The 27,235-nt window shown below is 51.3% G+C and overlaps 1 protein-coding gene across 4 annotated transcripts in view; it reads right to left on the bottom strand.

Annotated features, from left to right (window-relative positions):
• ALOX5 (arachidonate 5-lipoxygenase) overlaps nucleotides 1-27,235 on the bottom strand; it is a 37,306-nt gene that overhangs the window by 5,368 nt on the left and 4,703 nt on the right. For all 4 annotated transcript variants that reach the window (XM_062214602.1, XM_062214605.1, XM_062214603.1 and 1 more), the window contains exons 2-7: nucleotides 23,772-23,970; nucleotides 19,970-20,051; nucleotides 10,667-10,789; nucleotides 4,596-4,702; nucleotides 4,135-4,307; nucleotides 3,456-3,602 (exon numbers count right to left, since the gene is read on the bottom strand). In XM_062214602.1, the coding sequence (XP_062070586.1) occupies nucleotides 3,456-3,602; nucleotides 4,135-4,307; nucleotides 4,596-4,702; nucleotides 10,667-10,789; nucleotides 19,970-20,051; nucleotides 23,772-23,970 (831 nt within the window). The remainder of the gene's footprint in view (nucleotides 1-3,455; nucleotides 3,603-4,134; nucleotides 4,308-4,595; nucleotides 4,703-10,666; nucleotides 10,790-19,969; nucleotides 20,052-23,771; nucleotides 23,971-27,235) is intronic.

The raw sequence follows: 27,235 nt of genomic DNA, 5'->3' as shown, positions 1-27,235 counted from the left end.
GGGCTCACGGGGCTGGGGGCAACATGCCCAGGACACAGGGTCCCACATCCCCAGTGCTCCCCATCCCTGCTGGTAGGCTTCTGTTTCTGACCAGTAGTAATTATTGTACTAAAGCCACATCCAATTGTGAACAGTGGATGGTGAGGTAATCTTCCCTGTACTGGGTCTTTGCATAGGTGCCTGTGTGAACTGGATGCTATTGTAGGGAACCTGTGCCTCTTCTTTCTTTAGCACACCTGCTCCCCAAACCATGCCAGCCCCAACCTAGAACAGCAGGTGCTGTGGGGCCTGCTCAGGTGCTGGCCCAGGTGCTGACTCGGGACTGTCCAGGGGTCACACTGTGAGCCTCCCCCTAGTGGCTGCCACTGCCTACCCCTGCACCCTGCTGGGTCAGAATCCATACTGCATTGTTGAGTCTGCATTTCCCTTGCTGACCTGTGGAGTGGAGAAATTTCCCACATGCAGACTGCCCGTTTGCATTTCTTCCTGTGATCTGTGTATTTACATTTGTATACATTTCTGTTTTTCCTTATCAGTTGGAAGGCCCTATTTGTATATTAACACATTCCTGGTGCTTCAGTTATTTTCCCCCAATCTCTCTCTCTCTCTCTTTTTTTTTTGACAGGCAGAGTTAGTGAGAGAGAGAGACAGAGAGAAAGGTCTTCCTTCCGTTGGTTCTCCCCCCAAATGGCTGCTACGGTGGCTGCGCTGCGCCGATCTGAAGCCAGGAGCCAGGTGCTTCCTCCCAGTCTCCCATGCAGGTGCGGGGCCCAAGCACTTGGGCCATCCTCCACTGCCTTCCCGGGCCACAGCAGAGAGCTGGACTGGAAGAGGAGCAACCGGGACAGAACCGGGCCCCCTACTGGAACTACAACCAGGGGTGCTGGCGCCGCAGGCGGAGGATTAGCCTAGTGAGCCATGGTGCTGGCCCAGAAGGCCCTATTTATATACCGACACATTCCTGGCACTTCAGTTATTTTCCCCCAATCTCTATTTGCCTTCTGGTTTTGTTTATGATGTATGTTACCATTCAAATGTGATGACATTCCATAATCAAATATCCCTGTCTTTTCCTTGTTGGTTTCCTGTTTCTCCTGCTTTTAAAAGTTGTGGTCTCCACACTGGCCATTGTGCTACACAGTTTTCTGTTTTCAGTTCAATCTGAAATTTATTTGTGTAAATGGTGTGACAGAGGGGCCCACTAACAGTGTGGGAACCCCATGGAAACACCATGCCTCTTCCAAGTGTACAGAAGCCACCATGGTCACAGCTGCAGTTCCTCCGTGTGTGCGTGTGTGTGTGTGTGTGTAAGAGGGACCAATTTCTGGGCTCAGCATCCTGTTCCCCAGTCTGCTGGCTCTCACAGGCCGCACCTGCTGGGAACGGTGACCTCACTGCTTTCCAAGATATCCAGTGTTTTTCTTTTTCAAAAACATCCTTGAAAATATCTTTGCCCATATCAATCTTGAACTTTTTTATTTCGGTTTTCTCACTTTTTAAATTGCTCCTCCCCACAATAGAGAAAACACCAGCATGGGATATTAGCTGGAAGTGTGTGAAGTTTGTATAATAAAATTTGGTAGAACTGACAGTTTTATAAAGAGTTTTCATATTGAACATTAAGTAACTGTTAAGATTCTTTTGTTATGCACTTTAATATTTCTTATCCTTTTCTTTATATGGATTTTTTTTGCATGGAAAAACGCTACTGGATGTTTTGAGGGTTACACTTATCTGGAAAGTTTGCTAACTGAACTTATAAATTCTAGTAGCTCTTAAAACTACTGGGTTGTCCGGGGCTGAGGCATAGTAGACTGAACCTCTGCTTGAGGCGCTGGCTGACCAATCAGAGGAGGGTTACCAGCCTTGTGGACCAATGAGGGATCTGCACACGAGCTGAGTACACACCTCTCAGCCCCAGCTTTACTCTGTACAATGTTCCTTACCCAAAACCCCTTGAGGATTCCAGAACCTTCTCTGCCCTTTGCAATTAAACACCTGCCTTCTCCCACCTCCTCAAAGCCAGTGGACTGGCTGGCTGCAAGGCCTCTCGTGTTTTCTGGGTCCACAGCTTATCCTTGCCAGCAAAGATCAACAGTTCTGTTGATTGGTTCTGTGTGGCAGGACCTCCTTGCCAGCAAATATAACTGTTCTGTTGATTGCTTCCATGTGGCAGGACCTGCAGGCAAGGCTGAACAATCACTGCAGTGATACAGGGTTCCTACTTAGGATTGGGAGGCACATGGCTTTAGCTTGCACCAAAAGGGTGATTGGCGTCTTCATCATACTAACTTCTTTCTGCTACTATTCAAATCTTCATTAGCTGTGGCTACAAATATTATTTATTTTAATTTTTTAAAATTTATTTGACAGAGTTACAGACAGTGAGAGAGAGAGAGACAGACAGAAAGGTCTTCCTTCTGTTGGTTTACTCCCCAAATGGCTGCCACAGCCGTTGCTGCGCCGATCCCAAGCCAGGAGCCAGGTGCTTCTTCCTGGTCTCCATGCAGGTGCAGGGCCCAAGCACTTGGGCCACAGTAGAGAGCTGGACTGGAATAAGAGCAGCCAGGTCTAGAACCTGGTGATCATATGGGACGCTGGCACCACAAGGGGAAGATTAACCAAGTGAGTCACAGCGCTGGCCCCTACTAAATGCTATGAAAATCCCCTTTGTTAATGGGTTTAAGCTTTCTTTTTACTGGCACATTAAATTAGCTTATTATTATCATTAAATGCCTGGATATTTAATTAGATTACTATTATTAAATGTCTGCACATATAATTCGCTTTCTAATCACTTATATGGAAACTGACTTATTTCCTTTCCAGTTTCTCCTAATTTATATGTTCCTAGGTTTTTAGCCATGCCTTCTAGTTTTCTTTCTCCCAAATTATGTTGTCCCATAATTATACTCTCATTTAAAAGTCATCATCATAATTACTCTTTTTTTTTTTTTGACAGGCAGAGTGGATAGTGAGAGAGAGAGAGACAGAGAGACATAATTACTCTTTTTAACGCCTCCCCTCTTATTCCTAAATCTTGTCACTGGATACATGGTGGTGCTATGTCCAGATGAGCCCCTGGTCTGTTGAAAGTGAGTGTGGAATGCACTCGTGGACATACAAACTCATGGGTGGTTCCCCAGGTCTGGTCCAGTTCCTGATACAGGGTCCATGGTGCCCCCTGGGTGGCCTTGGTCCGCAACTGAATTCCCAGCCTCACCTGGCTGGCCCCTGCCAGTGCCTTGATTTGGGGCCCTGGTCAAGATTCCAGAGTTGGGGGCAGGGCAGTCCCCCAATGCCCCCGTCCCAGCCAGGAGCTCCTCTTGGACAGCACAGCCTCTCCTCAGAGCTGCTTCCCCCCACCCCCCACCCCTCCTGGGGCACAGGTGGGGAACCCAGGAAGCGCACCCCAGATGCTGTGCAGCTGAGGACCCAGCGGGGGGGGGGGCTACCTGGATGGCGATGGGGACAATCTTGTTGGCACGGTTCTTATACAGCAGGCAGATGGGCGCAGCCAGGAACTGGTGCGTGCAGGGGTCTGTCTTGTTGGGGTCGATGCCATCCAGCAGCTCGAAGTCCACAATGAAGACGTTCCCTTGCTGCGGGGGGGGGGGGGGGGGGCGTCTCCATTGGTTTCGGCAGATAGAAGGACCCAGGAGGCAGACTCAGGGATGGAGAGGGGGCAGAGTGGCGGGCTGTGGGGAGGGTGTCCCATCCTTCCCCGACACTCAGTGGAGTCCTCTGTTTAGGTTTCTCTCTGCTTCTCACTCCAAGGCTGATTGGGGTGTAGCCACAGGCTGTGGGGGTTTGATGGACATGAGGTGCAACCATAGGCTGTGGCGGTCAGCGGTTGTTTCTGACACCTGCCTAACCCTCATGAGAACTGCTGAAGTGCCCTACTCGGAGATTATAGCTCTTTGTGTGTGTGTGTGCGTGTGTTGTGTGTGTGTGTCCCTTCAGAGCCGGGTGGGCAGGGATTTGGAGCAGTTTGCACGAGGTCCAGCACCCAGGTCTGCTTTGCTCTCAGGGAAAAGAAGAGGCCGCCAGTGTGTGTGGGCCTGTGAACAGCGGCCTGGGGCTGTGAGCACTGGCCAGCACGAAGAGGGCCCCTGCCCACCAGCCGGGCCTCACCTGGACCTCCTGCTCCAGAGTGAGCTGCCGCTCTAGGCTGCACTCCACCATCTCCGTGGTCACTGGCAGCTTCTGGGGCAGCTCCGTGCAGCGCCGGATCATCACCGGGTTGCAGCCATTCAGGAACTGGTAGCCAAACATGAGGTCTTCCTGCCAGTGGTTCATGACCCGCTCTGCAGGAAGGCAAGAGGGGCCCATGCAGCTCTGAGTACAGGGCAGCAGGGCCGCAGCCCTCCTGAGCCTGCTCCACAGTGCCAAGTTTGCGCCGAGTGCTCCACTTCCGACCCAGCTCCCTGCACCTGGGAAAGCAGTGGAAGATGGCCCGAGTGCTTGGGCTCCTGTACCCGCGTGGGAGACCCAGAAGAAGCTCCTGGCTCCTGGCTTTGGGTTGGTCCAACTCCGGCCACTGTGGCTATTTGGGTTCGGGAAGATGGCAGCTTGGATCCCAGAGACACACTCACCGGAAATAGTGTTGCTGATCCTGACGAAGATTTTCTCGAAGTCAGCAAAGTCGCTCCAGGAGGACTGGAACATGTGCATGAAGCGGTTGATGAACAGGTTCTCCATCCTGAGGGCCAGGAGATGGGCATAATGGGCATGGGGCCAGGGCTCCTGCCTGCTCAGAGCCCCTTCACACCATGAGACCCTCCAGGCAACATCCCCCACCCCATTGGGCTGGGGTGGGGCAGGTGCAGGATCTCGGGCAACCCGGAGAGACACTGGCACCTGGAAGACTCACTGCTTCTACTGTATCTCCCCTATAGAAGTGGCCAGAAGGTTCAAGTTCAAGGTCAAGCTCAGAGCCTTGAACTCCACCTGGGTCGGTTCATTCGCCGGTCAGGCTTTGGCTGTCAGCTACCAACCCAGCTTCCAGGGACAGCACCTGTGCAGCTGCTCTGCTGAGCCTCCTGGATGTGGGAGGTGAGCAGCTTGGTTCAGTGCTGAGAGAACATGACACGGGAAAGCCTGATAGCAACGTGGGGCCAGAGCTCACTAAATTCACAATGCAGGCTGCAGGGCACCAAGGAGATGTGAGTGGCCCGAGCAATCCCAGGGGCTGCCAGGAGGAGGCAACATGGGTAGGGTGGGTCCAGGAAGGGTGGCGAGTAAGGGAATGGCTTCGGAGGCTTCCTGCAGCAATCTGAGCCGCTGGCCAGTGCTTGCTGGGACACACTGTGCCTCAGGTTCTCTCTCACTGGCACACACAGCTGAGTGATGAGAGCAGGCTGTCCTGCTCCCTGCTAGGAGCTCGTGGAGCACCCCTCCAGCCGTGCCTCATTCAGGCCTTTGTGACCCCCCCGTCTGGGCTGCTCTGTGCCCCTCCCTCCACCCAGGTGATGGTGTCAGGACAGGAGGCCTGGGAGAGGTATTCAGGGCTTGGTGTGGTCACGAAGGTGGAGCCGTACTTATGTGGGGGGAACCCCAGGGCTCAGGCTCTCTCCCCTCCAGGCCCTGTAAAGGCATAGCAAGAACACGACCTTGAACCCTCAGCTGACAGCTTGACCTTGGCCTTTCAGCCTCCAGACGCTGGGAGATGAACTCCTGGGTTTGAGTAGTCACTTGACAACCGCCCCAGCAAGCAAAGCCATTCCCTGCCTGATGCACGGGGCGGATGTGTCTTGGTGTGGTCAGGGGCGGTCTAGTGCCCCCTACACACCTCTGAAAGTGGCCCCTTCCCCCAGCAAGCCTTCCTTAAACTGGCTTCCTGTGCAACGCTTCCGTGCAGCTTCGGCATGGATGCTGCCTGCGGCTTTCATGTCTGCCAGCACCCAGAGAGGCGAGAGCTGCTGACCCATGGCCAGCCCCTCGTGGGGCAGCAAGAGTTGTTTTGCAGGCACTGTAGCGGCTCAGGGCAGCCAGGCTCAGGCGTGACCCTCCTCACTGGTGAGCCAGTGCAGGCGTGCAAAGGGGCTTAGCTCTCAGAGAGGAGATGTCTTCCGAAGCCCCTGAGATCTCACTGCTGCCCTCCTGGGGGAGCTGGTGGAGAGCAGGGAGTGAGTGAGTGGTGCTGGCCCCAGCTGGGTCCCTCTGACCTCGGAACAGAAGGTGGGTGCTGAAAACCGGGTAAGTGTGGCAGACTCAGAGGAAGACACAGACCCAGAAAGAACGGGGTAAGGGGGCGGCGAGCGTCTTCATGTCCTCGACAGGTGGAATACTGCTCCATGGTCAAAAGTCAAGGATGTGGCCGGCGCCATGGCTCAATAGGCTAATCCTCTGCCTTGTGGCACCAGCACACCGGGTTCTAGTCCCGGTTGGGGCGCTGGATTCTGTCCCGGTTGCCCCTCTTCCAGGCCAGCTCTCTGCTGTGGCCCGGGAGGGCAGTGGAGGATGGCCCAAGTGCTTGGGCCCTGCACCCCATGGGAGACCAGGATAAGCACCTGGCTCCTGCCATTGGATCAGCGTGGCGTGCCGGCTGCGGCGGCCATTGGAGGGTGAACCAACAGAAGGAAGACCTTTCTCTCTATCTCTCTCTCTCATTGTCCACTCTGCCTGTCAAAAAATAAAATAAAAAAAAATTAAAAAAAAAGTCAAGGATGCATACAGGACTGCAAGGGTTGGCTCCTGCACCAGACAGGAGCCTGCAACCCAGACAGGGCGCCTGTCTTGTCCAAGGTCACACAGCCAGGGGATGACGTGGCCAGGGGATGGCAGGGCCAGGGCCAGCTGACGCCACAGCTTTCTCCTGGGCTGGGCACCAGCTGTTGGCCACATCCTGATAGAGGCAGGAGCTCTGGCTTCCTCTGCTTCCTCCGCTTCCCCTGCCTCTTCTCCATTTTCCTTTTCATGGTTTTGCTGGGTGGGGTGTGGGGCGAAGCTGGCGTGCGGAGGGCTGGCCTCCTTCCAGACAGAGCAGGTGACCCACTGAGAAGGAAGTAAGCTGTCCTCAGGGTTGCCCAGCAGCGGCACGGAAACCAAGCTGTCCATTGGGGAGGGGCTCGCTGGTGACCTTGGCCCTGAGTCCCAGTTCTCTACCATGGGGCATGGGCGGAGTGGCATTGCCACGGCAAGAGCCGTGGGGGCACCAGGCTGGCGCTGGTCTGTGGGTTCCCAGGGCTCCATCAGCGCAGAGTGGGTGGGAGCCACTCCTGGTCAGCCCCAAGAAGGCTGGACCTGCTGCCTCCTGCAAGTGATGAAGGTCTGGACAGAAGACAGATGGGGCTGGGAGTCACCCTCTGCATTGACGCATGCAGCCCTGGCCCTGGTGTTCCTTGGAGAGCCACAAAGTCATGCTGAGGCCAGAACTCAGGGCTCCATCACAACCCACCCATCTGTTCCTGACACTGTCTCAATCGTGCCTGCCTCAAACCCACCCACCCCCACCGCCCCAGTACTGCCCACTCAGGCACAGGCCAGGCTCCCTCAGTGCCCCTGCTTTGGCTCTCCCGGATCACTGGGGCTCTCACTGCACACAGCACCTGCCCCTCTGTCCCGTCCACCAGCATAGCGAGCTCCTATGCAGCCTTCAGCACCCAGCTTGGGCCCCTTCCTGCCCCAGAAGGTGCTGGGACCAAGGGACCACTTGGGAGTCACCTCAGTCCCAAAAAGAGGGCCAGCAGGTGGTCTCCTCCGGGGAGCCAGGGTGGGTGATGGCTTTGCTTTCCGAGGCTGCAGGCACGAACACCCCAGCTTCTCTGCTCTCCGCCCCGCCAGGGTCACTTCTCGGACTGCAGCCTCAGGGCTGGCCTTCTCCCTGGGCTGTCCGCATCTTTTCCTAGAACCAGGCCCTATCCACGGAGCTCCGGCCCTGCTGCAGCCTCTGTCCTCTCAGGGGACTGTACAAACTCCTCCCTTGGACTCGAGTCTGGACACAAAGTCCAGCCGAGCACACAGCATGGAGACACCAGACCACAGGGCCTAGAGACGCCAGACCACAGGGCCTGGCGCACCTGAGTTCTTGGACATCCCAGCCATCCTGCAAGGCAGGCATCCTGAGCCTCCTTCTACAAAAAGGAACCTGGGCAGGGGGAGGAAAGTTAACGGAACCCATGAGCTCCAGACCCTGTCTGGCCAGGCGCTAAATAAGGCAGCCTTTTATTTTTAGAGAGGAACTAGAGGTGAATGTTGAGTAGATTTTCCTTCTGGGTCTGCCGATCGGGACACTGACAACCCACACCTGAGTGCAGGTTTGCAGACTTCACTTCCAGTCCAGCTCCCTGTTGATGCACCAGGTGCTTGAGGTCCCACAATGTGCCATGGAAAATTCCAGAACAGCAATGGCACAAGCGGTTGGACTCCAGCCACCCAATGTGGGAGACCTGAATTGTATTCCAGCTCCTGGCTTTGGCCCCGGCCCAGCCGCAGCTGTTGCAGGCAAACTAGCAGGTAGGACCTCTCTCTCACTCCTCTCTCTGCCTTCCTCCTCCCACCTCATGATTAAAAAAAAAGGAGAATGTGAAAGTTGTCAGATTGAGCACAGGTCTGTAGGCAAGAGAAATATATAGACTGCACGGAGTGGGGAAGTGCTGTGTGTTCAGGCATCCGCTGGGGTCTCGGAGCAGGTGCCCTGAGGATGAGGGGAGGCTGCCATGGGCTGAGAGCCACTGCTGGAGACCTCGTGATATTTCCCAAGTCCATCTGACGGCGGAGCAAATGTTCCATCAGGGAAATGGCATTATGCATGGTTAGAGCTCATTTTCAGCAGCATCAGCAAAAACAGGAAGTGTTTCTTGCCCAAAAGAACCTCCTGTTCCTGGCTTTGCATTGGCACAGCTCCGGCTGTAGTGCCCATTTGGGGAGTGAACCAGCTGATGGAAGAGCTCTCTCTTTCTCTCTCTCTCTCTCTTTTGCTCTCTCTGCCTCTGCCTCCCTTTCAAAAAAATAAATCAATCTTCAAAAAAAAAAAAAAAAAAAAGAACAAGGAGCCTTCAGGATCCCCCTCCCCTGCTGCAGGACCCTGTGGATGCCAAAATCCAGGGATGCTCCTGCCCCTTCTTTTAAAGTGGTGAAGTATTTGTATGTGGTCTCCATCCATCCTCTGTGTGTTTTATGTATGTACTTATTGTATGCGTGTATGTATGTATGTATTGTCTGTATGCATCTATCTATCTATCTATCTATCTATCTATCTATCTATCTACTATCTATCTACGTTGGGGACTGCTCTGGTACTAATCCAGATGTTTAGTTTTCGTTTTCTTCCAGTTGGTCTGCATTGTAGCAGGACAAATACTCCCTGGCCACGGACCTGGATTTAAATCTTGTGCTGCCGATTTCTGCCTAAATGACCTGAGCCCAGTGGAGCTGCAGTTTCGTCACCTAGAAATGGTTAGTAACAGCATTTACGTCCCAGGTGTGCCCTATGGAGTCTGAGAAAATGGACTGGCGGCGGGGGTGTGTGTGTGTGTGCTGGGGTTACCCACCCAGTCTGCCTGCTGGACAACAGATCCAAGGCCAGGGTCCCACCCTTACAGACTCTCACCCAGGAGTGTTTGGTTCCCCCTGCACCTCAGGCTTTAGAGCCATGGATGTAGGGTTTTCTGAAATACAAGTTAAGAACTCCCTAAAGTTTCAGTGCATGGATTCAAAGGCTCCTGATGAGCCCTGGGGTACAGTTGGGGATCCTCATTTTTTTTTCAAGTTTTATTTATTTATTTGAAAGGCAGAGTTACAGAGATGCAGAGTCAGAGAGAGAAAGAGAGAGAGGTCTTCCATCCACAGACTCACTCCCCAAATGGCCACCAATGGCCGGAGATGCACTGATCTGAAGCCAGGAGCCAGGACCTTCCTCTGGGTCTCCCATGCAGGTGCAGCCCAAATGCTTGGGCCATCTTCTACTGCTTTTCCAGGCCATAGCAGAGAGCTAGATCAGAAACGGAGCAGCCGGGACTCAAACCGGCACCCAAAATGGGATGCCGGCACTGCAGACGGTGGCTCTACCTGCTACGCCACAGCGCTGGCCCCGGGGTACCCTCAGTTTTAACAAGTGACACAGCACGCTCATGATCGGCAAGCTTTACAAAGTCCTGCCGTGATTCAAACACAAAGGAGCACAGAACTGGAAGTCTCAGCCACTGGTTTGCATGGGTCTTGGGTAAGGTACTCGATGTCCCTGTTCCTCTAACCATCCATCCATGTATCCCTTCTTCCCTCGCTCAACCCTCCCTCCCTCCTTCACCCATCCATCCCTCCCTCTACCCATCCATCGACTCATCCATGCCCCCCCCCCCCCGCCCTGCGGTTGCAAGGCTCAGCATTCTCCTCCATTCTCATCCAGGTACCAGTGGCTGAGTGCAGGTGAGATGTGGGTGGGGCCTGGCAACAAGTCAACACCCCCACTTTGGGGTGAGAGCACACCAGTGCCTGGAGTCCTCCAGGGTGTGGTCTTTAGATGTGGATTATCTGAAGCTGGTGCCCCGTGAATCCATGCTACGGCCGAGACACAGTCAAGTGCATTTGGAAAAAGCTGCAATGGCTGGGCTGTGCCCCAAGCCCAAGGTCTCCCTCTGTCCTCAGAGAAAAGGAGTGAGGGTCCCAGCCCCAGACTCAGCCGCTAAAGTGGCTGACCAATGTGGTTCGGTTCTTGCCAACTTACGCTTTGGAGTAGTTGAGAACAAAGTCCACTCCTTTCTCACTGTCAAACTGGATGTCTCGTGGTAAATCCCTGTGGCATTTGGCATCAATGCTCAGGGGGAAGCCGGGGTTCCACTCCATCCACCTGGCCAGGGGCAGGAGGAGAAAACGTGGTTATAGGTTGGCCTAGGGGGAGGCCACGACATGCGGTGTCCACCACCAGGCGAACACATCCTCTGCTGGCTCTCTGTCCTTTGTCCACGCCTGCTGGGAGACTGGAGAGGGTTAGCGACATGCAGGTGTGCATGGGGGGCGGTGAGCCAAGAGGGAAGCTCTGGGGGCCTCTCAGACAGCACTGCCTCGCTGGATTGTGTACACTTTCTGCACGTGGTGGTAGGGAAATGGCTCCATTCTCATGCTTTCCCAATAGGACCACAGCAGTGGGGGCCTGGGGTGAGACCCCTCCCCCAGGCATAGGCCCCTGCCAGCCCAGAGCTGCTTAGACCGCTCCCCCCAGGTGCACAGCACATAGGAAGCATGCCTAAAGCCTGCTGTCCTTGAGATTTACATCTTTGTCAAACCAACGGTTAGAAATAATATACTACTGCAGTTTTAATGCTCTGTGATTGTTTTAAAATATACTTTATGAGGGGGCTGGTGCTGTGGCATAGCGAGTAAAGCTGCCACCTGCAGTGCTGGCATCCCATATGGGCGCTGGTTTGAGTCCCAGCTGCTCCTCTTCCGATCCAGCTCTCTGCTATGGCCTGGGAAAGCAGGAGAAGATGGCCCAGTCCTTGAGCCCCTGCATCCATGTGGGAGACCTGGAGGATGCTCCTGGCTCCTGGCTTTTGATTGGCACAGCTCTGGCAGTTGCAGCCATCTGGGGAGTGAACCAGCGGATGGAAGACCTCTCTCTGTCTCTCTGCCTCTCCTCTTTCTGTGTAACTCTGACTTTCAAATAAATAAATAAATAAATAAATCTTTAAAAACATTTACTTTATGAGTGAAATGGTCTTTTCATCTGATTATTGTTTATAGCCCTTGCCTCTGTTCTCTCTGAACTGTGATCTCTAATTTTTCCTTGCTGAACTATTTACTCCGTGTAGCATTAAGTCTTTGACTATAATGCAAGTTAAAAATGTTATCTCAAAAATTAAAAGAAAAATGCAAGGAAAGGGAAAAGGGGCGGGGGTGAGGAGGGAGATAGATTCTTGGATTGTATCTATGAGGTATATGGTCTCTGTTCTTTTTGTATGAATATCACATTGACGTGAGAACTGGAGGAACCGCGTTGCAGTAATTATCATGCATTGGCTGAGATTCTGAGAATCTCATGAATGTGTAAGTTCCTCAATTTACCTGTTTATCCTCACTGTTTGGAGTGGGCATTCGGCCCAGCAGTGACAATGAGGCTCGTGTTGCCCACGTCCCATATGGGAGCATCTGGGTTTGAGTCCTGGCTCCACTCCTGATCCCAGCTCCCTGCTAATTTGCACCCTGGGATGGCTCAAGTGCTTGGGTCCCTGCCATCCATGTGGGAGGCCCAAGAGGGTTCCTGGCTCCTGACTTTGGCCTTGTTGTTGTTGCAGTGAACTAGCAGATGAGAGATCTCTCTCTATCTGTCTCTGTTTCTCTGTCACTCTTCCTTTCAAATAAATAAAAATTGAAATATTAAAAATAAAACAAATGTTTACAGGCAATAAAAGGGTTTGGTGAGGGGCCAATACGAGGTTGGTATAATAAACAAGTAATTTATCTTTATCCCAACACTGTTTATTTAAAACCAGAAAGATAAATCCACTCAGAGTGGCAAAAGTTACAGTTGCCTTTGGTATAAAATAACCAGCAAGGTGTCCTGTGTGGGAGGTCTGTTATCCTTGGAAAGACGCGGGAGCACTTCAAAGAAATGCGTGTACCATGGAACTGAAAGTAAGTTCATTTTGATGGAATAACTTTGAATTCCATGCACACAAGAGTTCTTCAACAGTGCATGGAAAATATGCATTATGGAAAAAAACTGTGCATGAATTTCAACTTTTTTGCACCCCAATGAACTTATCTTTTAACTTCTTCTCCCATGGACTCGTCGAAATCCCTCTGTACCGGGTCTCGCTTGGAACAGCTGAAGAGCACTGCCCTGCCTGCCATCACTCAGCACAGCTGTGTGCGATGCAAAGCCCATCTCATGAGAATTGAGAATCCAGAAACACAGCAGCGAGAAATGGAAAGACAGTAACATCCATTCCAAAGTCACAGTGCCCCAGCGCTGGGGCTGGGCTCTGAGGCAGGAAAGCTGACGCCCTAAGTCCAGAAGCAGACCCAAGAAAATGCGTGAACGGGATGCAAAGTTGGCTCAGCTCACAGCTAGCAGGTGCTGTGCGTGTGCTGCTAAAGGAATGTGAAAGTTGTCAGAGTGGAGATGGAACTGCTTCTGTCAACCCTAACCCCAGCATGATAATAAATAAAGTTGGCGGGGTATGGAATAAGAGTTCTCTTTTTTTTTAAAGATATATTTTATTGATTTGAAAGGCAGAGTTACAGGAGACACACACACACACACACACAGAGAGAGAGAGAGAGAGAGAGAGAGAGAGAGAGAGAGAGAAATGTCTTTCATCCACTGGTTCACTCCCCAATTGGCTGCAACAGCCAGAGCTGAGCCAATCTGAAGCCGGGAGCCAGGAGCCTTCTCTGGGTCTCCCATGCAGGTGCAGGGGCCCAAGGGCTTGGGCCATCTTCTACTGCTTTCCTAGGCCACAGCAGAGCGCTGGATCAGAAGTGGAGCAGCCGGGACTCGAACTGGCAGCCATACGGGATGCTGGTGCTGCAGGCAGCAGCTTTACCCGCTGTGCCACAGTGCTGGACCCAACTATTTCTTTTCTTTTCTTTTTTTCACTGTTTCTTAATATCTAATGCAATCCTCCTCATTTCTGCCTTTAAACACTTCCTCTTGCCCCCTCTTTCTGCAAACACCCATAGTCCTCTGTGATGTGCATTTCACTACGATGCTTTGTTGGTCTCCGATAAACATCCTTATTCTTTGGAAAGTCTCTCTCTCGTTGTTGGTTTCATTTGGATCAACAGTGTCCCAAACTCTTTTATTACCTATTTAATTATCTAAAAAAGCTACATGAGGCAGGAACTATTATTTCTGTCTTTTACAGAGGAGGAAACGGAGGGAGGGAAGGAGGGAGGAAGAGAGAAAGAGAGAGAGAATTTAACAACTTATGGGGCTGGCATTGTGGTATAGTAGGTAAAGCTACTGCCTGTGGTGCCGGCATCCCACGTGGGCACCTGTTCGTGTCCCAGGTGCTCCACTTCTGATCCAGCTCCCTGCTGATGGCCTGGGAAAGCAGAGGAGGATGGTCCAAGTGCTTGGGCCCCTGCCACTCAGGTGGGAGACCTGAGAAAAACTCCTGGCTCCTGGCTTTGGCCTGGCCCAGCCCTAGCCATTATGGCCATCTGGGGAGCGAACCAGCAGAACCAGCAGATGGAAGACCCCCACCCACGCCCCATCCCTCCCTCTCCCTCTGCAGCTCTGCCTTTCAAATAAATAAATAAATCATTAAAAAAAAAAAAAAAGGAGAGAGAAGTAACTTGTACAGGACACGGGGGCCGGGTACTCAGCTCCGGAAGCATACATGTGCCTGCCTTCCTGTGCCTGCCATTCCAGCGGAGAAGGAAGGAACTTCTTATTTCACAGTAAACGATACCGGGAACTTTTGAAGCCTCCTTGGTGTCATGTAGAAAACCCGGAGGAGTCGTCGGTAGCCGCAGTGGTTGCAATACCTGCGTCCCATATAGGAGGGCCTGGATGCAGGTCCCAATTCCACCCCTGATGCCAGCTTCCTGCTGACACAGACCCTGGGAGGCAGCAGGTGATGGCTCAAGTTGTTGTGTGCCTGCCACCCACGTGGGGGCCATGGACTGAGTTTCCAGCTGCTTCCTTCTGGTGTAGGCACTGGGGGAGTGAGCCAGAAGATGAGATCTTTCTCTTGGTCTCTTTGTCTCTCTGCTTTCAAATAATAATCAGAAAAACACATTTAACTGATAAGTACAGGAGAAGCATTTGTGTACCCTTGTGGTGGGGTGGGCTTTCTTCAGCCACAAGGGTATAGACAAAAAGCCATACATAGAGGTACAAATATAAAGAACCTGTGATAAAAGCAACAGAAGACAAAGGATAAATGTTACACCTGTAACAAAGGGGTCTCCCCCCAACAGAGAAAAAGCCCCTTCAAATGGATAAAAAAGGAATCTACAGAAAACAAAGCCCATCTGAGAGGCAATGGAGGGAGGCTTAGCTCATCAGTGGTCAGGGGGGAGATGTTCATCCTGAGCAGCTAAGACACTGGCCTCAGAGTTCTGGGTTGGGTTTGATGCCTGGGCCCGACTCCTGACTTCAGCTTCCTGCTATTGCAGATCCTAGGGGTGAGGGGTGATGGCTCAGAGAGTGAGATTCCTGCCATCCACGTGGAGACCTGGATGGAGTTCCTGGCTCCTGGCTATTGTGAGTATTTGTGGAGTGAACCAGTGAATTGGATCTCTCTTTCTCTCTCTCAAATCAAAATCAAAACCAAAAACAACAGGTTCTTACTTAGGTTTTTTTTTTTTTTTTTTAGATTGTCAAACCTGTAAAAATATCAATATCATCAGGTATTGCTGAAGTTATGGGTAAACGTATTTTCTCGTATGCAGCTGGTGGGACTCAAAACACTACTAAAATTTTGTGCAAGGGTTTTTAAATATTAAAAAAATAAATTTATTTCAGAAGCAGAGAGAGAGAGAGAGAATGCTCCTGCCTGCTGGCTAACTCCCTAAATGCCTGTTACAGCTGGGCTTGGTGAAGCCAAGCCTGGGAGTCAGGAACACAGCCCAGTTCTCCCACATGGTGGCAGGGATGCAATCATTTGAGCCAACACCTGCTGTCTCTCTGCGTGACAGCTGGAATCCGGAGCAGAGCTGGGAGGTAAACCCAGGCACTCACACATGCGATGCAGATGTCCCATTCAACAGCCCCGTGGCTAGGCCAACTGCCCTTCCTTGTCAGACTTGGCTACAATGCAAAGATTCTCATGTGACCCAGCAGTCTGAGTTCTGGAAATGGCCTTGCCAGTAATCAAAGCATCCAGATGCTTGCACAAGGGGTAGGTGTTGTGGTGCTACAGGTTAAGCTGTGGTTTGCGATGCTGACATTCTGTACCAGAGCACCAGTTCACGTCCTGGTTACTGCGCTTCTGCTGCAGCTTCCTGCTAATGAGCCTGGGAAGACAGTGGACGATGGTACACATGCGTGGGTATCTGCCACCCGTGTAGGAGACCTGGATTGTGTTCCGGGCTCCTGGCTTTGGCCTGACCCAGACCTGACTGATGTGGCCCTCTGGGGAATTAACCAGCAGGTGGAAGCCCTCTCTCTTTCTCTCTCTCTCTCTTGTTGTCATTCTGGCTTTTCAAATAAATGCATCTTAAAAAGGCACTACTAACTCAAAAAGATGTTTGTACAAACATAAAAAAGATGTTTGTAGCCCTGTGTGTCATCCCCCAAGCAAAGAGTCCTGTACAAATGGGAAAGAAGCTGAGTGATGTCAATAAGGCAATGGTGGAGATGTTAGGTATCTGCACACAAAGCAACAGGAAAGCAGAACTTTTTCACATGCTTTAGATGAACCAGAGTGAAAAGGTCTCAAGATTCACGGGGAGGGGCTGGCGCTGTGGCACAGTAGGTTAAAGCCCTGGCCTGAAGCGCTGGCATCTCATATGGGCACCAGTTCTAGTCTTGGGTGCTCTACTTCCGATCTAGCTCTCTGCTGTGGCCTGGGAAAGAAGTAGAAGATGGACAAAGTCCTTGGGCCCTTGCACCCATGTAGGAGACCCAGAAGAAGCTCCTGGTTCCTGGCTTCAGATCAGCACAGTTCCGGCCGTTGCAACCACCTGGGGAGTGAACCAGCGGATGGAATCCTCTCTCTCTGTCTCTACCTTTCTCTGTGTAACTCTTTGAATTAAATAAAATAAATCTTGAAAAAGGTTGCTATTTTTTTTTTACAAAGATGCATGGGGAGGAGCGTAAGGGGGGGTGATGCTGTGACATAGAGGGTGAAGCTGCCACCTGTGGTGTCAGCATCCCTTAACAGAGACGGTTCGAGTCCTGGCTGCTCCCTGGCTGCTTCCCATCCAGCTCCCTGCTGATGTGACTGGGAAAGCAGTGGAAAATGGCCCAGCCAGAAGACAGCCCAAGAGTGTCACGTCCAGGGGAGCACTGAGATGTCCAGGGATGCTCAGTGTGGCTGCATCCCAGCTTCTCGCCCCTCAGCAGGACAGCGGGTGAGCATGGTGCTTTCTGCACACATTGGCGCACTCTTCACAACTCATGCAACAAGGAGTGGATAAAGCTGTCACAGGATGACTCAACAATGGAGATTAAAACCACCCAGACTCTACCGTGTGTTACTGTCACACACTCTGTGTGCAGGTGCAGTCAGCACCTGACCGTGCATGTGAGTGACAGGTGCTGTGACAGGTGCACTGCCGGGGTAAGCGCATGGGCTGTGGGGCCCTGACCTGGGCCGCCTTCTCTGAGTGCTGCAGGCTGGATGCCCTTACTTTCTAATGAGTTGGGGACTATTCTGAATTGTTGCTTTACCTCCAGATTCTGGTCTTAAAGCTTGAGAATTCACAAGAAAGAGGAACTCCAGTATCGGGCAGCCAGAGTTCAGTGTTTCCTGAACGGAAGCAGCAGGGGAGGGCGTCTGGGCAGGACAGATGAGTGGAAGGAGGAAGAAAAAATTGACCACTAGAGCTAAGGAAGGGGCCCACGACCTCAGCAGAAAACTCTCTGTGCTCTCCGAGGGTCTTTGGGTGTGATGATGCCAAGTAGTATTTGAAGAAGCAGGCTGGTTTGAATCCTGGTGGGGGAGTGGACAGCGCATCTACTCAGGTTCCCACTAAGTCATTCTTTTTTTTTTTTTAAAGGTTGATTTATTTGAAAGGCAGAGTTACAGAGAGAACGCGAGAGCGAGCGAGCATGTGAGCTAGAGAGAGAGACCTTCCATCCTCGGATTCACTTCCCGAATGGCTGCAACAGTTGGGGCTGAGTCAAGCCAAAGCCAGAAGCCAGGAACTCCATGCGGGTCTCCCACATGGGTGCAGGGGCCTAAGCACTTGGGCCATCCTCTGCTGCTTTTCCAGGTGCATTCGCAGGGAGCCGGGACCAGAAGTGCAGCAGCTGGGACTTGAACCACTGCTCATATGGGATGCTGGCGTCACATGTCAAGGCTTAACCCACTGCACCACACTAGCTGGCCCCTGCTCTAATCATTCTAATGTGTTAGTGACTGATGGCAAATTATTCTTATGGGTGCTTTGTCTTTACCCAGGTCCACAAGGCTGCAGGAGCTTTGCCACAAGTGGCAAACAACCTATTCCACAAGGACCTACCACAAAGGGTTAGAGGCTGGAGTTAGTCATCAGCAGTCATTTCCAGAAGAGTACTCTACAAAATGTGTCATCATGACTGTTTTCTAAAAAGCTTTACTGAGACAATTGACACACCACAAAATCTGCAGCTTAACCGCCTACAAGTAAAAGTTTTAAAAATATATTTTTAATTTTACTTCTTAAATTTTGTTTATATTTCAAAAAATATGGGAGAAAATATTTGCAAACTCTGATAAAGGATTAATATCCAGAATATATAAAGAGTTCAGGAAACTCAACAACAAAACAAACCAATTAAGAAATGGGTAAAGGATTTGAACAGGTATTTTTCAAAAAAGGAAATCCAAATGGCCAACAGACACATGAAAAAATGCTCAGGATTACTAGCTCTCAGGCAAATGCAAATCAAAACCACAATGAGGTTTTGCCTCACCCCAGTTAGAATGACTTGCATACAGAAATCAACAAACAACAAACACTGGTAAGGATGTGGAGAAAAAGGTACCCTAATCCACTATTGGTGGGAAAGTAAACTGGTACAGCCACTGTGGAAGACAGTGGAGATACCTTGGAAAGCTGAATACAGACCTACCATTTGACCCAACCATCCCACTCCTGGGAATTTACCCAAGGGAAATGAAATCAGCATATGAAAGAGTTATCACTACCCCCATATATATTGCAGCTCAATTCACAATAGCTAAGATATGGAATCAATCCAGATACCTATCAATTGAAGATTGGATAAAGAAATGATGGTGTATATATATACTACATAAAATTGGTTGTCCAATTTTACTAATCCTGATAGCAATACCACACAGTCTTGAATACCAAGTCTTGGTACTCTGGATATGTGTGTGTGTCTTCCAACTTTGCTCTTTCTTTTTATTTTCAAGTTTTTTTTTTTGATTATTTGAATTTCTATTTAAATTTTCAGAACTGCCAGTTAATTTCTGTCAAAAAGCCAGCTGGGATTTTCACAGGGACTGTGTTGGATGTGTAGATGACTTTGAGGAATATTGCCATCTCAACAAGGTCAAGTTCAGTGATCCACAAACATGAGCTTTCCTGCAGCTTACCTTCAACAGTGTTTGAACTGCATAATCTGGGACTCCTTTTGTTAAACCTTTTCATAAATATTCTTATCCCCTTTGATGGTACTGTACATTTTTCTTATTTTTATTTTATTTTTCAGATTGTTGTTCACTAGTGTATAAGAAAACAAGTGTTTGTGTACTGACCTTGTATCCTGCAATCTTGCTGGTTTATTGATCCTAATAGTGTGTGTGTGTGTGTGTGTGTGCATTCCTTAGGATTTTCTATATCCGAGATTGTGTCACTTATGACTGGTGAGAGTTTTCTATATTGTACTATAATGTATATTGTACTATAATGTGAGGGCCTTTCTTTTTCTTTTCCTAACTGACCTGGTCAGACCTTTCAGCTGCTACGTGTGAGTTTTGCAGATGCCCTGTGTCAATTCCTATTTTCTGAGTGTCTCTGTGTGTGTGTGTGTGTGTGTGATCATGAAGAGGTGATGGATTTCGTTGATGCTTTTTGTAGAAACACTTACAGTGCTTTTCATTGCTGATTCTGTTGTAGCGCACATGTTGCTGTTACAGTAGAATGGCAGGTGCGAGAACAGTGAGCTGACCTCGGGTTCTTGGCGCCCCTCCCTCCACATGCACTGTGGCCGGTCCCAAGCTTTCCCTCCCCTCTCTCCACCACGTCTGCATGACCTGGGGAAAGCTGAAGCTTGGGGACTTGGCGCCTCGGTGACCTGACAGCAAGAACGGGCCACAAGCCGTGCTCAGGGCTCACTTCACACCTGCTCCTGCCACAGAAGAAGCCACGACCCCACGCCTCCTGGTCTCACGGCAGAACTCACCGGTACTGCTTCTGCCGAGATTCCAGTTCTTTCCGTCGGTGCTGCTTCAGGATGTGGATCTGGTCGTCTCGGGCCAGCTTAGCTGTGAAGGTAGGATGAGAATGAGAGACGCCGAAGGCAGAAGGACGCCAAGTGCCACCATTCAGCTCTCCTCCGGTGGCTCACCCAGGCCGAGTGCTTTGGTTGCCTCCTCTCACTTAACCTCAGGGCATGCCTCCATGTTATTGTGAGGAAGCTGAGGCCGGGGCAGGTTGAATGGCTTTGCCCTTGAACTAAAATCTACTTAATTAGTGGATTTCCAACCCAAGACTCAAATCCACAGCTTTTTGCCATTCCTTTCTCCAAAGTGTAGCTCCAATTCTTCATCTACCTGCTCATACACTCAGCAAACCTGGTGCAGAAAGCATCATGCATGAGCCAGGCTTGGCCGTCATGGGCTGGACCGGGGTGGGGCAGCTACAACACTTGCCTATCTCTGACCCATCTGTGCCTTCTACCTGGGCTTCTCCCCTGCTACTCAGCCCTTCAAGACGCTTCTTCTGCAGGAATCCTGGGGCCCCTGGTGCAGAGCTGTTGTCACTGCGAGAGGAGGCATCTCATGGTTCCCCAGGACAATTCTAAGCCACTGCAGAAGAGTTGACATCTCCCCCTCTACAATTCCTAGTTGATCAGAGATGGCAGCTGACTGGGTGTTCGTGATGCCTGGAAGAGCAGTGAGACTCTGGGATCTCGTGTTTCTAAGTCTGCTTGGTTGGTTCATGGAGAAAGGTAGGACTTAAGACCCAGTCTGCTGGCCCTGAGGGGAATTCTTTTAAAAGTGGATTTTAATTAGTTGAAAGGCAGAGAGACAGAGAGAAAGGGACAGAGAGACTGACAGAGAGAGATTTCTCATCCTCTGGTTCACTCTCCCAGTGCCTGCAGCAGCTGGAGCTGGGCCAGGCTGAGCCAAGACCTGTGCATTCAATCCAGGTCTTCCGCATCGGTGCAGGACCCCAGGCGTTTGAGCCATCACCTGCCGCTTCCTAGGGTGTGCATTAGCAGGAAGCTGGGATCTCGGGAATGGAGTTGAGACTGGGATGAGGGCACCCCAAGCAGCTTCTTAACCACTGAGCCAAATGTGTGACACCCCTCCCTCCCCGCTCTAGAAGGGATTTAGTGAGGAATGCAGTGTGGGGGTAAGGGGAGGCACCCTTATAAATGCTCAGTGCACAGGGACAAAGTTTATCATCACCATGCTCCCAACCTCAGAAGGTCTGAGTTTTCCCATCCTCCCTCCACACATGGGCTTCAAAGGCCTCCTGTGCCCAGGGCTATCAAACTCACAGTTCTTATTTCAGAGGTGGAGGTGGGAGGCCCACAGCAGGGTCGCTGAGCTGTCAGGGCCTTCGACATGCAAGAGGTTGAATCATGGCTACTCTTATACCATCATCTACGGTAAAGACATTGTATGCTCTGGCCTGAGTTTCTCCAGTTCTTTGTGGTGCAGAGCTAGGTGGGTTTTTTTTTTTTCTTCTTTATTTGCAAGATAGAGTATGATCTTCCTCTTGCTGGTTTACTCCCCAAATGCCTGTACCAGCTAGGCCTGGGCCAAGCTGAAGTTGGGAGCCAGTAACTCCATCCAGGTCTCCATGTGGGTGGACAGAGACTCAAGTGCAGCATCACATCTTTCAGACAGTTTTGCAGCCAGCACTGTGACAAAGTGGGTAAAGCCGCCACCTGCAGTGCCGGCATTCCATATGGGCGCCGGTTTACGGCCCAGCTGCTCTACTTCCAATCCAGCTCTCTACTATGGCCTGGAAAAGCAGCGGAAGATGGTCCAAGTTCTTGGGTCCCTGTACCCATGTGGGAGACCCAGAAGAAGCTCCTGGCCCCTGGCTTCAGATCAGCCCAGCTCCAGCCATTGTGGTCACAGACCCTGGAGCTCTTCCCGGACAAACACAGGTTGGGACACTGAGGTCAGGATGATGCGAGGAGGGCTTAAGGAAGGGGGATCTTAGCAGAGTGGACGTCTGGCACAGTGACTGAGAGGTTGCTAGAGAGTCCACATCTCAAATCAGAGTGCCTGGAACGGAGGCCCAAGTCCACTTCCCAGTCAGGCTTCCTATTAAGGCACAGCATGGGAGGCAGCAGTTGATGACTGAAGTGCTCGGGTCCCTGCACCCTTGTAGGTGGTCCAGATTACATTCCAGGGTGCTGACTTCAGCCTGGCCCTGCCTTGGCTGTTACAGGCATTTGGGAAGTGAACCAGCAGATGGAAGGTCTCTCTCTCTCTCTCTCTCTCTCTCTCTCTCTGTGTGTCTCTCTCTCTCCCTTGGAAATAAATGAATAATAAATAAACAAAAAATGTTAAAGGGACCTTAGAATGATGTGGTCCAATGTGTCCAGTGTGCAACTGGGACTGCATGTGGGTGGGCTGGGTGGGAGGGTACTGGGAGCCCATGTTCTGTAGCTACTGGAGAAGGGGCATCACCCAGCCCAGAATCCTCCCATTCTGACAGCTTCCTGGAATAGCTAATTTTGTGATATGTTTTCTTGCTGTGAAGCTGGGAGACAAGCATCCACCTGGCTGTTATTACCCAGTCCAGACAGGATCCTGGAATTGTGTCTCTTGGTGGCGTTTCACATTAGAAGCAGTAAGACACAGTCTGGTAGTGAAGACTAGGTAACATAGGGCTTTGTCCTCCATGGTCTCAGTTTTCCTAGCTACAAAAATGGGGATGGGGGTGCTTGTACTGTGACATAGTAGGTCAAGCCTCTGCCTGCAGTGCCAACATCTCATATGGGTGCCAGTTAGAGTCTCGGCTGCTCCACTTCCAATCCAGCTGTTTGCCATGGTCTGGGAAAGCAGTAGAAGATGGCCCAAGTGCCTGGGCCCCTGCACCTATGTGGGAGACCCGGAAGAAACTCCTGGCTCCTGGCTTCAGATTGGCTCAGCTTTGGCCACTGAGGCCATTTGGGGAGTGAACCAGAGGATGGAAGACCTCTGTCTGTCTGTCTGTCTCTCTCTGTCTGTCACTCTACCTCTCAAATAAGTGAATAGAATCTTTTAAAAAATGAGACTAGGGATCATTCTCATCCTACCTACCCCCCAGACCCAGTGTATGGAAGATCTCTTTCTCTCTTGCGCTCTGCCATACAAATACTAAGTAAGTAAGTCTGGAAATCTTGGTCAGGGGTGAAGCAGTAAGGCCGGCCCTGGGAGAAGCCCCTGTTCTCTATCTTATTATAACAGTGGCTGTGTGGCATTTGAAGGGTTTTCCTCTCTTGCCTTATTCTGGGAGCAAATCAAATGCTTATGACTTGAAGCCATTTCTGCTGAGTCAAGACTTTGATGACTTCCTGGGGAGGAGCTGGATCGGAGCCTGCCGTGTAGACAAAGGGGTGTCATACTCTGGGGGTGCAGATTCTAGATTCTTCTCTCTTTCAGTAAAAAGTGAGATTTCAGGTTTCAGAACTGGTCATGGTGGACCCCAGGCCTGCTGTGGCTGTGCCACCCCACCCCCTGCCCCTTGGCGCTAGGATTCCTGGCAATCCTGACCCACCCCATCCTTCCTCTGTGGGGTGCCTGCCGGAGCCCTGCCTGGCCTCACAGGGCTTCCGGGAAAATAGGGCACGATGCTCCTTCCAGCAGAACGGTCACATAGAGGGGGACCTGGCCGGCAACCCTGCAGCCACTCCTACTTTGAGCTCCAGGTGCCCTAGGAAGAGCACACCTCCCGCAGGTGCAGGTGCATGGAGGCACCAAGCAAGTGTGACACCCAGGGAGAGTTCCCGGGCAGCCTGGCGGGGCAGAGCTGCTCACCACGTCCATCCCTGAGGACGATCTCGCTCTCGCCTGTGATCCAGCGGTAGCAGGGGAACTCGATGTAGTCCCCATGGGGCGTCTTGAGCGTGATGTACTTCAGGTACCAGTCGTCATGGAGCCAGTACTTGCGCTTCTCGATCCTGACCAGGTGGATCTCGCCGAGTTCCTCGTCCACGGTCACGTCGTAGGAGTCCACCTGAGGAGCAGAGCAGGCAGGCGGTCAGCTCTGCTGTGGTCGGAGGGAGTTAAGGCTATGTCATGGCAGGGTAGTAACCATGCTCCATGAAAGGACCTTACCCACAGAGCAGGTGCAAGGAGCTGCTCACCCGTTCCTTCTGTTCCGGAGAGGCAGGGAATGAGAGATGCTCCCTTGAGGCATGGAGGCTGAGGCAGAGCCGCCCACAAGCCCTGCTACACTGACTTTCCCGTCTTAATCTCTTCTCCACCCAAACAAGATCCCCAGCCCCAGCCGGCTGCAGCTATTTGTACGGTTCAGTGGGTATCAAATTGATCTGCATGCTTTTCTCCTGTCACTCTTTCAAATGAATAAATAAATGAGTTTAAAAATTTTTCTCTTCTGAGTGGGCTTTTATCCTCACGATTTAGATGTCCCGGGTCTGCATCAGAGTATGTGGTTTGACTCCCAGCTCTGGCTCCTGATTCTAGTTCCCTGCTACTGCAGACCCCGGGGAGGCTACAAGTGAAGATGGCTCAAGTATTTGGGTTCCTTCCACCCCCGTGAGAGACCTGGATTGAATTCCTGGCTCCTGGCTTTGGCTCCCTGGCCAATGCAGACATTTGGGAGTGAACCAGCAGATGGAATGGAGTTCTCTCTCTGCCTCTCAAAAAACAAACAAACAAACAAACAAACAAACAAAACAACAACAAAAAAACAAAACACCCTCTTTGTAGGTGTTTTGAAATCAACAGTCATTTGTCATGGACAGTAGTTACTTACAACACTGTTGAATGCTACAAGCCATTCTCTCTGTCTGGCTGTGTCTTGGTTCCTGTTATTCATCCCTTCTGTACTCTCCACTCCACGACCCATCCCAAGATCTGGTGAAAATTCTTCTATTGTCAACTTACTTATATGAAGTCAACCTTTTTTTTTTTTTTTTTTAGTTCTTACCTCTGAGTAAGAAGCTGCAGTATGTGTCTTTCTATGTCTGGTATATTTCACTGAACTTAACCATGTTGCAACAAATGGTAGAATTGCATTTAAAACATATTTATTTGTTTGAGAAGCAGAGAGATGGGGGTGGGGGAGGACAGAGAGAGAGAGAGAGAGAGAGAGAGAGAGAGAGAATCAAAGATCCAATCCACAAATTCTCTCCTCAAATGCCCATTACAGCTAGGGCTGGACCAAGACAGGAGCCAGGATGTGGGAACTCAATCCATGTCTCCTTGTGGGTGGCAGGGACCCCACCCCTACCCCCTCATTCAACCCTGCAGCTCAGCTTCCCAGGGTCTGCAATAGCAGGATGCTGGAACTGGGAGCTGGGACAGGTATTCCTATGTGGGACACAGGCATCTTAACTGGTATTTTAATCCCTAGGCTAAACAGCTGTACCATTCTTTTTCAAGGCTGAATAGTACTCCATTTTATAATATGAGAGAATCTTCAAGAAGCTCATGAACACTGTGTATTATTAAAGAATTATGCATGAATTTCAATTTTGTGCATCAAAGCCAACTTCTCCTTTACTCTCATTTCCCACATTCTGAAGTATCTCCGTGTGTGTATGTGTATCTCCATGTGTGTATGTATATGTGTGTGAGACATTTTCTTTTCCTGTTCATCTGTTATTGGACACCTAGGTTGAGTCTATGTCTTTAGCCAAGATTCTAAATGAACCTCTTAGCTTATTTATCTAAGACATTTGTCAAAGGCCTGCCCTTGGTCAGGCCCTGTGCTGAGCCCCCAGGTGGCAGAGATGGACAAGTTTGGAGTCTGCCTTCACTCCATTGGAGTCTGGTGAACCAGGGGGCATTCTGCATGGGATCCAGGTGCCTGGTGAACTGGGGGGCAGTCTGCAAGGGGCCTAGGCTGGGGGAGGGGAGATGCCCAGGCAAGTGGCTGCACCCGCTGAGCCCTGCTCAGTGGGAGTCCTCACTGCCCCAGTCCCAATGGGGCCAACCCTGCCCCCACACAGGGGAGGTCTCTCTTCATAGCCACTGTGAGAGGTGGTGGTGATGGGGTTACAACCTGTTTCATGCATAAGGACACAGAGGCCCAGTAAGTCCCACTCCAGCTACTGAGAGGCAGAGCTGGGTTTCCCTTCTAGATCTTTCCACCACAGCCACTTCTCCTCCTGGTTCTCAGCGGGGCCAACAAGATGGTGAAGAGACACGCGAGGTCACACGGACGCACCTCCTCTGGGACAGCTGCAGCTCACAGCCGCGCAGCAATGTGGAGAATAATCAGGCCAAGCGAGTCCCACTGTATCAGGAGCATGAGTTGCTGGAGGTTGAGGCTAACCTGGTGGCCAGGAGGTGCTGTGTGCAGTGCCCTGGGACCCGGCTGTCTTGTGCCTCCAAGACAAGAGTGGTCCTGGCAGCCGCACCTGTAAGGTCTGTGTCACTGCACAACCCATGGCGGAGTGGGGGGAAGCTTAGCTTGTCCCACGTCTCCCAAGGTGTGTGCAGCCCTGGCCTCTATGCTGGCCGGGGCACTAAGCCAGACTTCCCAACACACTGGTGAAGCAGTGTGGGTAGCTCCCTCCCTGACCCCCTGCATCTCTTTTCCCATCCCCTCCCTCTTGGCTGCTAGGAAGACCTCCTTGCTAAGAGGAAGGAGAAGTTTCATGTTTTTAGCAAATGTCTGGGCTTAGATCACAGGGAGCAGGGAGGAGTCTGGCTGCTGCCCAGGCCAGATGCTACAGTCAGGAAAACAGAAGCCTCCTGCCATGTTGGCACACCCTTCTGTTCCACCAGCATGCCGCTCACTTGTGCAGAGAGTGGGGGCAGCTCCTGCATGGCCACCTCTCAGCAAGAGCCCTCTTCCTGCAGCGTGCCCCTAGAAGTCTCTATGAGCAACCACAAGCCAGCATGGACCCTAAGTGCTATGATTGCCCAGGCACACATGCCCAAAATACTAGCCAGGATGGAACACGGGAGGAAGAAATAGAGCCTCTGAATTCCAACCCCTGGGTCTCAGAACCCTGGGAGAATCCCTGTGAGCCTGCAGAAGGGGCTGTGAGGATGGAAGCAGAATGGGAAACATTTAGGTGCTGGTGGGGCAGGTGGATCAGGGGGAAGTTGGGACGTGGTCTGGTCCCAGGAGTGGCTGCTTGGAGGCCTGCCTGGACCTGGGGTGGCTGCTACAGGGGAAGTGGCTTTTCTGTAGCTGGAGGGGGCAGGAGGTGGCCTCAGAGACTGGTGCCAAGGAGTCTGGGTAAGGGGGAGTGCGTCCCAGACTAAATTATTGATTTATTTAATTTGGAAGGTGGTGAGAATGG

The sequence above is a fragment of the Lepus europaeus genome, chromosome 17 (genome assembly GCF_033115175.1).
Source record: "Lepus europaeus isolate LE1 chromosome 17, mLepTim1.pri, whole genome shotgun sequence".
NCBI lineage: Eukaryota > Metazoa > Chordata > Mammalia > Lagomorpha > Leporidae > Lepus > Lepus europaeus.
The sequence above is the reverse complement of the archived record's forward strand: the minus strand, read 5'-3'. Positions and strand labels throughout refer to the sequence as shown.